Source organism: Aquarana catesbeiana, linkage group LG01 (assembly GCF_042186555.1).
Source record: "Aquarana catesbeiana isolate 2022-GZ linkage group LG01, ASM4218655v1, whole genome shotgun sequence".
NCBI classification, from domain to species: Eukaryota; Metazoa; Chordata; class Amphibia; order Anura; family Ranidae; genus Aquarana; species Aquarana catesbeiana.
The window spans coordinates 603,277,951-603,290,940 of record NC_133324.1 but is presented as its reverse complement, the minus strand read 5'-3'; the positions used below and the strand labels follow the sequence as shown (position 1 = coordinate 603,290,940).

The following is a 12,990-nucleotide window of genomic DNA, read 5'->3' as shown; positions in this document are numbered from 1 at the left end:
CTGCCTAGCAACCACGGATCCCTCACGCTGTTCAGTGTACAGATCTCCGGCTCTGCTGATAGATGACATCGTCGGCAGAGCAGGAGAGCCTGGAGAGGAGACACAGGCACGGCCGCATAGCGGGAAGTAAGCGGCGACCGCGGCCTATGTTAACCCTCTTCAGGCAGCGGCCGCCGCTTACCTCCCGCTGTGCGGCCCTGTCATCAACAGGGATCGGACCGCGGCCCGAGGTTGAGCCCGGGCCTGATATAAAGTATCACCAGAGCCGGTACAAGGGAAACTGCCCTGGGCAGAGTATGGGAGGGGGTGCCAAAACACTTAAGCATCACAGAGGAAGTCTCCAGGGCACAGGTTCCTGGCAGGCTAGCTGGCTAAATTGGGACAGTGAGAGCTCCAGTACAGGTGGGCGGTGCAAGCAAACAACACAAGACTGCAGCCCTAATCACTGCTTTCTGCCCGGATAGCAAACTGCTTCTTCTCCTCCTGTGAGTCCTGACTTATTGTGCCTTCCAGACTGTGCTGTGCTGTAAAGCTGTACTGACCCTTGCAGTGCAGGTTTACTAAAGTGAAAGTAAAATGTTTTTCAATCGGTCAGGAATATACTGGGACTTTTTAGGCTCTACATAGATGTATTCCACATACATGCACACACACTATTATCCTAATGAAAATCATGCATTTTAATAGGATATAGTGAAGTAGGAACGGGGGTCAGTTTATATGGCCATGGTTATGTGTGCAGTAAGGCTGATTTAGAATTTCAGCTAAGAAGCCATTCTTGTATATACTATGCTAAGAACAGTTTATGAGCTCTGTAAAATATGTTACAGGCTGTGGTTAAAGACACTGAATTCACCCTCTCACCCCCCTTAACACAGACACCTGTGTTTAGCACACTGACGTACACTTTCCTATAAGTTAGCAAATGTCAAGCTGATTAGTAAGTAAGATAAGGAAACCGCAAGCACAAGAATCTGCAAACTGCAAGAGTACAAAAGGAATTTGCTTTGCTAACTGCTTTGCAACCATAAGAGTAGGTTAACTGCTTAGAAAGGTTAAGAGGTTAAAAATGTCTTATAACGGAAATGTATTGTCTATCCACTTGTGACGTAATGTAATAGAGTTATAAGTACACTGAATTTGTCTGTATGGGCACTTCTTGGCGTGATAGACACGAGTCGGGCCAGGAGTGTCCATTCTTACTAGCTAAAAGAATGGAATAAAAATCTCGCATACCAGAAAGTTCATTGTCTAGCAGTCATTACCAATATCCATCCTACCTTACCTGCTACCTCATTTGGTGCATTGGCCGTAAGGGGGGAATATCGGTGTGACCTGTTGAGGCAGGTGGCACTGTTTTCCACCAGACCTACAAGGAATGGTCCGAGAGGCCAGCCCTGTGGGTTATATCGTAGTCTCAAAAGGCGCCTTCTAGAACTGTTATCTAGGAGACTGCGCTGTGTCCCATTTGGTGGCCTGCTGTGGACGACCTTCGTAGCGTCAAAAGGACCTGGGAATCCGAGCAGTAGATAGCTGGAGCTCCAACGGGAACAGGTGAGAGCTTTTTACTTTTGGTTTTGGGATAACTGTCAGACAGCCAGTCGGTCGGCCTCTCGACGGATCGAGAGAAGGGAAGCCTGATCACCTTCCGAGAAGAGACCTCCGTTTAGATGATTGTGCATCTTTCGGACGAATTCTCAGTCAGTCAGTAATTTTTGGGTGGGAGTGTCTGGTATGATTGCTGTGTGTATGAGACATCACTTTGTGGTGAAGTGACCGTGTCCTCTTTTAAGTGCGTTTTCTGGCTGGGAGACCACGTCCAGGCCACTGACCGAGGGAAGCGTTGTCTATTGTCCCTACCTGTGTCGAGGATTCAGACCCCTTACTGAATTCTCATCATTTACCCTACCCTCTGTGTCTGTCTTGGTGTCTGTTAGGTTATAAGAATGGGTGGGAAACATAGTGTTGAATCTCCCCTACAAACCATGATCTCCAACTTTAGGAAGGGATTTGCTAAGAACTGTAATTTAAAACTTAGTCCTGAGAAATTGATAACATTGTGTGAGAAAGATTGGCCCCGTTATGGAGCGCGGTGGCCCCCACAGGGAACCCTTGACTTAGAGACCATTGACTGATTATTTGAGAATATTATGTCAGACTCACAGAAACATGACCAAGACGCACCTACCAGGAGGACTGTTCGTTCGGGTGATTGTGCATCCCTCGAATAAATCCTCAGCCAGTCAGGAGGAATATCCGTCCAGATGATTGTGCATCTCTCGGATAACTCCTCAGCCAGTCAGTCAGGAGGAATGTTCGTCCAGATGATTGCGCATCTTTCGGACAAATCCTCAGCCAGTCAGTCAGTCAGCTAGGAGAAAACGTCCGTCTGGATGATTGTGCATCCTTTGGACAAATGGGAGATAAAGACCTGCAGTGGATAGAAGCCACAAAAAGAGGAACAGTGTAGAATTATGGTTATGACAAAGAGTAGTGCCACTGACAAAACAAACAAAACATATACTCTCAACCAGAAGAGACAGATCAGCCTCCCCCGTATGTAGATGAACAGACCTCAGATAGAGACAGGTCAGAGCCATGTCCAAATGCCCCGTCCAGTGGACAAGAGGACTCAAGCTGTTGTCCACCTACTTCAGATTCAGTCAGTATTTCAATGCCAAATCTCAGTAAATATACTCCTGACCTTAACACTCTGGGTATAGGCAGGACAGAAATAGGGAACTCAGTAGTAGTCAATGGGCTCCCCAATCAAGTGTCCACTTCCACTCCGAGAAATCCTGATGCAAATAGCCGGACCTTTGCCCGTCTTTCAACATACCCCTGCAAATGCCCTTAAGAGAACAGGCGGTGGAGGAATATCGGACTCTAGTTTACACCCCTTTTTAACACAACAGATTTACTGAACTGGAAGATTCATAACCCTGCCTACTCTGAGAAGCCCCAAGCCATCACAGATTTGCTCTGGTCAATAACCCCACTTGGTCGGACTGCCAGCAACTTTTATTGACCCTTTTTAATACTGAAGAAAGACACAGAATTAACCAAGCAGTGCAGAAGTATAAAGGCAAAAGACCCTTCCTATTAGAAAGACTTTGTAGTTTTTGGGGGGGGCATCAAGTCCAACATCAGTTCCTGTACATGTCGGATTCCCCTATTCCCTCGCTGGGCAGAGACTTACTTGCTAAACTCAGAGCACACATATACTTCCAATCTGACGGATAGGGATAGGCTATCCTAAAATTGCCCCATCCCTTTGAAGCCCGCATACTGCAAGACATCCCGGGACTATGGGCAGAAGACAACCTACCAGGATTAGCCAGACATGTTCCCCCAATCCTTATCGAATTAAAATCAGGAGCCACTCCAGTCAGCCTGAAACAGTACCCAGTCCCTCGAAAAGCCCTAGTAGGAATACAAAAGTACTTAAACAAATTCCTACACTATGGAATTCTAAAACCCTGTCAGTCTCCCTGGAATACACCTCTACTTCCAGCGCAGAAACCCGAAACAGCTCACTGTTGTCCTGTTCAAGACCTCAGAGCGGTCAATCAGGCTGTAATGACCATGCACCCAGCGGTCACTAATGAACTGTTACAATTACTGTGGGAGGCAGGTTATAAGGTGTCCCGGAGAAAGGTGCAATTTTGACAAGAGACTGTAAAGTACCTGGGATTCAGAGTATCACAAGGACAGAGACAATTGGGAGAAGGCAGGAAAGAGGCTGTTTGTCAGATTCCCACCCTGACTACCAGATGGCAAGTACGTGAATTCCTGGGGGTGGCAGGATTCTGCTGAATCTGGATACCGGACTTTGCCATAAAAGCCAGACCCCTCTATGAATCCACAAAGGGGGGAGAAAAGGAACCCTTCCAATGGGGAGAACAGCAAAACAGAGCATTAAGACATTAAGGTCTCCCTAATGCAGACTCCTGCGCTGGGCTTGCCGGATAGCCAAAAAGTCTCCTATTTGTATGTCAGTGAAACACAAGTAATAGTAGTAGGAGTCCTGACACAACACTCTGGGTCTTGGCAGCGCCCTGTAGCATATCTTTCAAAACAACTGGACACTGTAGTTCAGGGATGGTCATCCTGCCTGCGGGCCATCGCAGCAACAGCCCTCCTTGTGGTCGAAGCTGACAAGTTGTCATTAGGTCAGGAGACTTATGTCCGAGTCCCTCACCAGGTACAGGCACTAATGGATTACAAGGGAAATCACTGGTTTACTAACAGTCGAATGGTTAAATATCAAGCTATGCTGTGTGAAAATCCTCGTATCCACTTAGAGACTGTAAACACTTTAAAACCCAGCCACTCTGCTCCCCACCTCACAAGAACCCCTACCTCAGGACAGTCTCCGGGTAATGGATATGAAAGCCGACCAGACTTGAAAGACAGACCCTTGAAAAATCCAAACGTTGAGTACTTTACTGACGGAAGCAGTTTTGTAAAAGATGTTTATCCCCAGATATAGACTCAGACAATGGCCCTGACTTTGTCCACAAGTGCCTCCAGGAATTAGCAACAGCACTTAAGATTACTTGGAAACTACATACCGCATATAGGCCACAAAGTTCTGGAAAAGTTGAACGGATGAACTGCACACTCAAGTCACAACTGGCTAAGCTCTGTCAGGAAACCCAAATGAAGTGGACCTTGATGTTGCCTATTGCTTTACTGAGAATTCGGAGTACCCCAACAAAGAGGACAAATCTGTCCCCTTTTGAGGTACTGTATGGTAGGCCCCCACCTATCATTAGAGGGATAAGAGGAGACTTGCATCAGATAGGAGGGGTAGTTAACCGTGAACTGATACAGAAACTTGGGGAAAGTATGCAGTGTTGTATAACATAGGGAAATGGGTTCAAGAGAAACTTCCCATAAGCTTGTCGAACCCAGTACACCCCTTTAAACCAGGAGATACAGTGTGGGTAAAGGAGTGGAACATAACCCCACTAGGGCCAAAATGGAGAGGTCCTTACACTGTTCTGCTATCTACCCCAACAGCCATTAGGGTAGCTGAGGTGACACCCTGGATACACCACTCCAGGGTAAAGCGAGCTGCTGACCTCACAGACTCCGGGCACAGTACATTAGACCCCCAAGATCCTTTGAGACTGAGATTGACCAGAGAAATCAGAAGGAAGAACTCCAGCCCTGTGTTCAGCACACCCCTGGAAGCTGCTGAATTTACGCACGGCAGAAGATAGACAGACTGCAGCCCTGCGGCCAACACACTCCTGGAAGCTGCTGGCTCAACGCACGGCGGAAGATAAAGGATATCTACTAAGCTCTGCTCCAACCACAGCCCGGACGCTGGTTGGTCTACGCACAAGCTGAAGCTTGAGGATATTCATCGGTGTAATGTTTACTAAAATCGTTATAATGAGACTGTTGATAGCCATAATAGTGATACTGACCGGGTTAAAAGAGGGGGAGAGTAACTCATGTGACCCTTGTATAAAAACCACCAGAGTAGGATCTGTGACTACCAAGATGTTACTGTGGCACTCCCATTATCAATGCAAGGGTACAGACACTGGTACCTGCATACATAATGGGACTACCTATTCAATGTGCTCTGTGGAAGATCAGATAACCTGCTATGATCCCACTTATGCACCTTACAAAACCTGGTTAACCGTCCGGAGCTTTAGTTCCACCGGGAAGCTTATAAACCGTACACTGATCACTGACCCCAGCACTGCAGCAAGCCTAATTTTTGATGCGTGTGCTGCGATCAACCTCAACCCCTTCCCTTCCTTTAGGAGGGTGTGGGGGATTGGAATGGGAGAGAGAGTATTTGAGAAATGATAGGTACATCTGTTCAGGGAAACTGGAACCTAGCTGTGCAGGTGAGGAATGGAATTACTGCCCCAACTGGAGGTGTGCTGCTTGGGGAACATGGGGAATGAAAAATCAGGATGCAATCCTACAATCCTTAGCTAGTTCATCCAGCTGCACAGTGGGAAGTTGCACCCCTGTGAATTTCACCATACATAACCCTGTCCAGTTTTTAGCACAATGGGGAAATAAGTTTGGAGTTCATATTTATGGTAAAGGATCAGACCCCGGTACAATTGTGTATGTCTCACTAGAAACTGAACTAACAAAGAGTGTTAATCATCAGCTATTTCATTCCCTTTATGAAGAACTGGCCACTGGTATGGAGATGCCTCCTAGCACAAAGAACCTGTTCATTGAACTGGCAGAAAGTGTGGCTGACAATTTACAAGTGACAGATTGCTATGTGTGCGGAGGAACTACCATGGGAGACCAATGGCCTTGGGAAGCCAGGGAAAAAGATTATGATGTGCCATTCAGTGCCACCTCTGAGCAGCCTCCTGAACGAATAAGGTCAGAATGGCACCTGAAAACATCAATAATTGGGAAATATTGTATAGCCAGGTCGGGTCCCCAGTATAGAACACATGTAGGAGAAATGGCCTGTTTAGGACAACAGTTTTATAACAACACTTCTAAAAATACATCCTGGTGGAGTGATTCAAACGTACCCGTGCCTGACCCACACCCCTTTACCAATTTCACTCATCTAAAAGGGCTATGGGAAAATCTCACCAAAGAATCTAACTGGAAGGCCCCAGAAAACTTGTATTGGATTTGTGGGAACAAAGCCTATTCAGAGCTCCCTCAAGACTGGTCAGGAGCCTGTGTCTTAGGTACCTTAAAACCCTCATTTTTCCTTCTTCCACTGGGGAATAGGGAAGAATTGGGAGTCTCGGTGTACACAGGTCCAAAGAGGAAGCGGAGATCATCTAGCTTGAAGATAGGAAACTGGAAAGACAATGAATGGCCCCCAGAACGTATTGTCCAATATTATGGTCCAGCTACTTGGGCCGAGGATGGTAGTTACGGTTATAGAACACCAATTTATATGCTTAATCGAATTATAAGGTTACAGGCTGTACTAGAAATAATTACTAACGAAACTGCTACTGCCTTAAATTTGCTTGCTAAACAAGGAACTAATTTACGTGCTCATGTGTATCAGAATAGACTTGCCTTAGACTATCTGTTAGCTACTGAGGGTGGTGTCTGTGGAAAATTTAATCTGAGTAATTGTTGCTTAGAAGTGGACAACACAGGAAAAGTAGTTGAAGAAATCACTGGTAGAATGAAAAAGTTAGCTCATGTGCCGGTCCAAACATGGGATGGTTTCAACGCTGGTAGCTGGTTCGGGGATTGGGGTTTCCCCAGTGCATATGGGGTGAAGGCTATATTGGGGATCGTTGTAGTAATACTTGTAGCATGTCTGCTGTTACCCTGTCTGATTCCTCTTGGGACTAGAATGATCCAGAGTTTCATTGAGGCCACTGTAGAAAGAAAGGCTGCGACCCATATTATGGCTATGTAGAAATACCAGCCATTAACTCCCCAAGACTAAATAAAAATCTCAGTAACATTGGGCTCTGATCCATTAGAAAGCAGAACGGTATGGTATTTAATGATGCTTAATCTCGCTCATATTAATCGCTATGATTATGATCAAAGGGGGGAATGAAGTAGGAACGGGGGTCAGTTTATATGGCCATGGTTATGTGTGCAGTAAGGCTGATTTAGAATTTCAGCTAAGAAGCCATTCTTGTATATACTATGCTAAGAACAGTTTATGAGCTCTGTAAAATATGTTACAGGCTGTGGTTAAAGACACTGAATTCACCCTCTCACCCCCCTTAACACAGACACCTGTGTTTAGCACACTGACGTACACTTTCCTATAAGTTAGCAAATGTCAAGCTGATTAGTAAGTAAGATAAGGAAACCGCAAGCACAAGAATCTGCAAACTGCAAGAGTACAAAAGGAATTTGCTTTGCTAACTGCTTTGCAACCATAAGAGTAGGTTAACTGCTTAGAAAGGTTAAGAGGTTAAAAATGTCTTATAACGGAAATGTATTGTCTATCCACTTGTGACGTAATGTAATAGAGTTATAAGTACACTGAATTTGTCTGTATGGGCACTTCTTGGCGTGATAGACACGAGTCGGGCCAGGAGTGTCCATTCTTACTAGCTAAAAGAATGGAATAAAAATCTCGCATACCAGAAAGTTCATTGTCTAGCAGTCATTACCAATATCCATCCTACCTTACCTGCTACCTCAATAGTGTGTGTGTGTGGAATACATCTATGTAGAGCCTGAAAAGTCCCAGTGATGTGATGCAGCTCAACTCCAGCAAAGTGTAAAAGTCCACCCTTGCAGTACTTGAGGAAATAGCCTCATGTATAATTTATCCAGCTAGCTGCAGTGCTCTCCCCCTCCACCCAAAGCCTCAGCATCATTTTACCATACAGGCAGCATCAAAACTATAATTATAGTAACAAGTATGGGACTTTTGAGGCACAGCAGTTTGGTAAAAATATAACATTTTGTTTCATTTCCTTAAAATTGAACATATAATAACAGACTTATGATAAAATACAATTCTAAAACAATCAAATCCAACTACTGCAGTGATTTATACAACATAGTCTTTCCACTCGGCGCGTTTCGTGGACAGGGTCCTCTTCATCAGGAGCTAACAGACTTTTGTTACTGCCATCTAGATAGAATGACAAGATGTTTGAATCGCATCATAGTCATATCAATTTATAACATATACCATACAGGAACATTAACCCTGTATGGGTCCTTTCACACGGGCGATCCACCCAGCTACGCTGATCCCCTCTGAGCAGGCGGATGACAGGTCCTGTCCATTCATTGTGCTGAGATGGACCTGTCAGAGGCCCGTTCTCCTCTATGGGGAGATCGGATGAAAACGGATCTACCTGTCCGTTTTCATCTGATCCGCCGGACAGATGGAAAGTAGGATCTCCATCCGTCTGGATTTCACGGACAAGATCGGATTGGATAGCGGCTGTCATTCGCAGCTCCATAGGAGTGAATGGAGCATCCGATGAGGTCCGCCTAAAAAACTGACAGGCAGACCCGATCGGAAAGCCTGTGTGAAAGGGGACAATTCACCCAGAAGCTACAGAGGACCAGTCACAGCACTGGAGAGAGCCTACTGGAGCAAGGAATAAGGTAAAGCTGGGTACACACAAATGAAAATTTGTTTGGTTCAGCATGGACCAGCTGAATGTTTGATTTATGTGTGTCCATCCCTTTTAGACAGAAGCCACCCTTCAGATCAGCTTCTGTAGAATGGGACTGCTGGAAAACCTTGTTTGTTCAGTGGCTTACAGCCAATCAGCTGCAGCGCTGATCAGTGTATTCTGACAGAGAAGAGTCCCCACTGTCAGAATACGTCTCGGCGGAGGGGATTTCTGCACCCACCTCTGTTGTGTGAATGGATGAATCTGTTATGCCCCGTACACATGAGCAGAATCCGACAGAAAAAATCCGACAGGAGCTTTCCATCGTATATTCCGATCGTGTGTATGCCTCATCGGACTTTTTACGGCGAAAATTCTGACGGACCTAGAAAGAGAACATGTTCTAAATATTTCCGACGGAACCAATTCATATCGGGAAAACCGATCGTCTGTATGCTGTTCCGATGTGCCAAAAACGACGCATGCTCTGAAGCAAGTACGAGATGGAAGCTATTGGCTACTGGCTATTGAACTTCCTTTTTCTAGTCCCATCGTATGTGTTGTATGTCACCGTGTTCTTGGCGGTTGGACTTTGGTGTGATCGTGTGTACACAAGACAGTTTTAAGCGGAATTCCGTCGGAAAAACCTTCAGAGTTTATTCCGATGGGAAAACCGGTCCTGTGTACAGGGCATCAGCTGTCTGAATGAAAAAAAACCTATACATGTATGCCAGTTTAGGTGGTTTTACCTTACTACTCTACTCCTAGAATAAAAGGCCCATACACACACACACACATGAGAACATTAGACAATTTTTTTTCTATGCTGGTCTCATATGGAAAACAAATAGGTTACTAAAGTTACCCCATAGACCCCATAGACTTAATGATAATTTAAGCTTTGCAGTGCAGGACCCAATAAAAATACACTTTTTTTAATTAAAAAAATAAGACAACAGTAAAGTTAGCCCAATTGTTTTTTATATTGTGAAAGATAATTACGCCAAGTAAATTGATACCCAACATGTCACGCTTCAAAATTGTACCCGCTCGTGGAATGGCGACAAACTTTGACCCTTAAAAATCTCCATAGGCAAAATGTCTACAGGTTACCAGTTTTGAGTTACAGAGCAGGTCTAGTGCTAGAATTCATTTTCTCGCTCAAACGATCATGGCAATACCTCACACATGTGGTTTGAACACTGTTTTCATATGCGGGCGCGACTTATGTATGCGTTCGCTTCTGTGCGCAAGCTCGGCGGGACGGGGCGTTTTAAATTATTTTTATTTTTTTCTTATTTGTTTTACTTTTTATACAAAAGATATGCTGTGCTAAGGTGAAAATATCAATCTGGAGATTATTAATGCATAATCCCCCTGATGAAGACACGTGACCCTGTGTCGAACACGTGTAGGGGAAGGGCCAGGACAGAGCACAGAACCTTTCACTCCACTGAGATGCGATGCACAGCTTATCCCTCCTGACAGGCAAACTTTGAGGCAAACTTTGGAGACTGTTATCAGATTGGTGCACTCACGCATCTTGCAAATGTGAGTACCCTAATGTAGGGAGCTTTTATTCTAATAAATATTTATAAACGCTATCACACTATCCAGTTTTTCTTTTCCTTTATTCTTAACTGTGGAGTTGCTGCTGAAAACTGTGTATTTGGATTCCATCACTGAGCCGTGGGATGGCTCATAAGCGTGTTTAGACTCAGTCTCACAGCTGAGTCGCACGCTCTATGGTGAGCGGCTGTCCCCGAGGGGTCACTGGATGACACTTGAGTATGGAATTCTGAGCACTAAGCACTAAGATTAATGCAAGCACGTTGGATTTTTTATGAACTGTTTTTATGGACTTTATGTGCATTTCTTTCATATATTGGACTTTAAAGCGGGGGTCCACCTATCTTTCGTTTTTTTTTTTGGAGTTCATTCACAAACTTTTCTTCTCATGATTATCTACTCACATGTTCTGTGTAATAAGTCCGCCTGTGTCAGATTTCGTTGTAAAGAATAACTTATAAAATTCACTGAAGGCGGTTTCCATCTTCATTGTGGGCATTCACCGAGATGTTGTGATGACGCTGTTGCACAATGCATGCTGGGAAGCTTGAGACTAGCTCCCAGGGGACTGTGGGAGGTCTGGGAGAGGCTAGAAACACGCCTACTCCCATGGGAGGAAAACCAGGAAGTGCTAAGAAGATTAGAAAAAAAAAGGTAATTACAGCGATTTAAATTTTTTTACACAGCATGTCAGCATATAGGCAAGGAAGAGAATGCATAGAGATAATGTTCAAAATTTGGGTGGAACCCCGCTTTAATAATCACGTACCACATCTTGGATTTGATATTCACACTCATTGTGTGGCACTTGGCACTTTGTTGTATTTTGCACTTATCACTGTGATATATTTATTTATATATTTTTTTCACTGTAAATTTCAGACTATATAAATGATTTTTTCATCCATTATATATACAGGTAGTAGTTCAGTAATCGCTACTCTCATTCTAATGGTATACGTCTAGTATATTATTTACACATTGCACTTTAAAATCACTTGTTTTTTTATATATATCCTTTGTGCCTTGCTGTAGCTGGATAAGCTGCTTATGCGGTATTTTCAGTATACCTCATATGCATTAATAATCTCCAGATTGATATTTTCACCTTAGCGCAGCGTATCTTTTGTATACATTGTATTGCACGGCATATGAAAGGTGTTCTGCGCGGACAGAAAGGCGATGTCCACATTTGAGACAATATACCATTGTGGCTTGCAAAATCCCCTTTTATCTATCTTGTTTTACTTTTTATTTTTTATTTTACACTGTCTTTTTAAAAAAAAAATGTGTGTCATTTTTATTCCTATTAGAAGGAATGTAAACATCCCTTGTAATAGAAAAAAAGCATGACAGGACTTAAATGTGAGGTCTGGGGTCAAAAAGACTTCAGATCATATATTTACACTAAAATGCAATAAAAAATAAAATAAAAATGAAATGTCATTTTTTTTTTCAATTTTTTTTTCCCCTTTAAGACCATCCAAATACATCCCTGGGAATTCCAGACCAGTTAGCCAAACATCAATAGTATGTAAACTCTTGGAGGGGGTGATAAGGGACTATATACAAGATTTTAGTAATGAGAACGGTATCATTAGCAGTAATCAGCATGGATTCATGAAGAATCGTTCTTGCCAAACCAATCTACTAACCTTCTATGAGGAGGTGAGTTGCCAGCTAGATAAAGGAAGGCCCGTAGACGTGGTGTATCTGGATTTTGCAAAAGCATTTGACACAGTTCCCCATAAATGTTTACTGTACCAAATAAGGTCCGCTGGCATGGACCATAGGGTGAGTACATGGATTAAAAACTGGCTACAAGGGTGAGGTCAGAGGGTGGTGATTAATTGGGAATACTCGGAATGGTCAGGGGTGGGTAGTGGGGTCCCCCAAGGTTCTGTGCTGGGACCAATCCTATTTAATTTGTTCATAAACGACCTGTAGGATGGGATAAACAGTTCAATCTCTGTATTTGCAGACGATACTAAGCTAAGCAGGGCAATGACTTCTCTGCAGGATGTGGAAACCTTGCAAAAAGATCTGAACAAATTAATGGGGTGGACAACTACATGGCAAATGAGGTTCAATGTAGAAAAACGTAAAATAATGCATTTGGGTGGCAAAAATATGAATGCAATCTATACACTGGGGGAGAACCTCTGGGGGGAATCTAGGATGGAAAAGGACCTGGGGGTCCTAGTAGATGATAGGCTCAGCAATGGCATGCAATGCCAAGCTGCTGCTAACAAAGCAAACAGAATATTGGCATGCATTCAAAACGGGATCAACTCCAGAGATAAAACGATAATTCTCCCGCTCTACAAGACTCTGGTCCGGCCGCACC

General features: G+C 44.0%; 1 protein-coding gene across 1 annotated transcript; it reads left to right on the top strand.

Moving 5' to 3' along the window:
* Positions 1 to 698: 698 nt before the first annotated feature.
* On the top strand, positions 699 to 8,069 carry LOC141107882 (endogenous retrovirus group 3 member 1 Env polyprotein-like). Its single transcript, XM_073598925.1, has 2 exons — positions 699 to 1,554; positions 5,026 to 8,069. The coding sequence occupies exon 2, from the start codon at positions 5,744 to 5,746 to the stop codon at positions 7,391 to 7,393; it is 1,650 nt and encodes a 549-aa protein (XP_073455026.1). The 5' UTR covers positions 699 to 1,554; positions 5,026 to 5,743; the 3' UTR covers positions 7,394 to 8,069.
* The last annotated feature ends 4,921 nt before the right edge of the window (positions 8,070 to 12,990 follow it).

Bases quoted from the DNA above. Each gene is read 5' to 3' on its own strand.
- LOC141107882 (XM_073598925.1), top strand. From the start codon at position 5,744: ATGCGTGTGCTGCGATCAACCTCAACCCCTTCCCTTCCTTTAGGAGGG.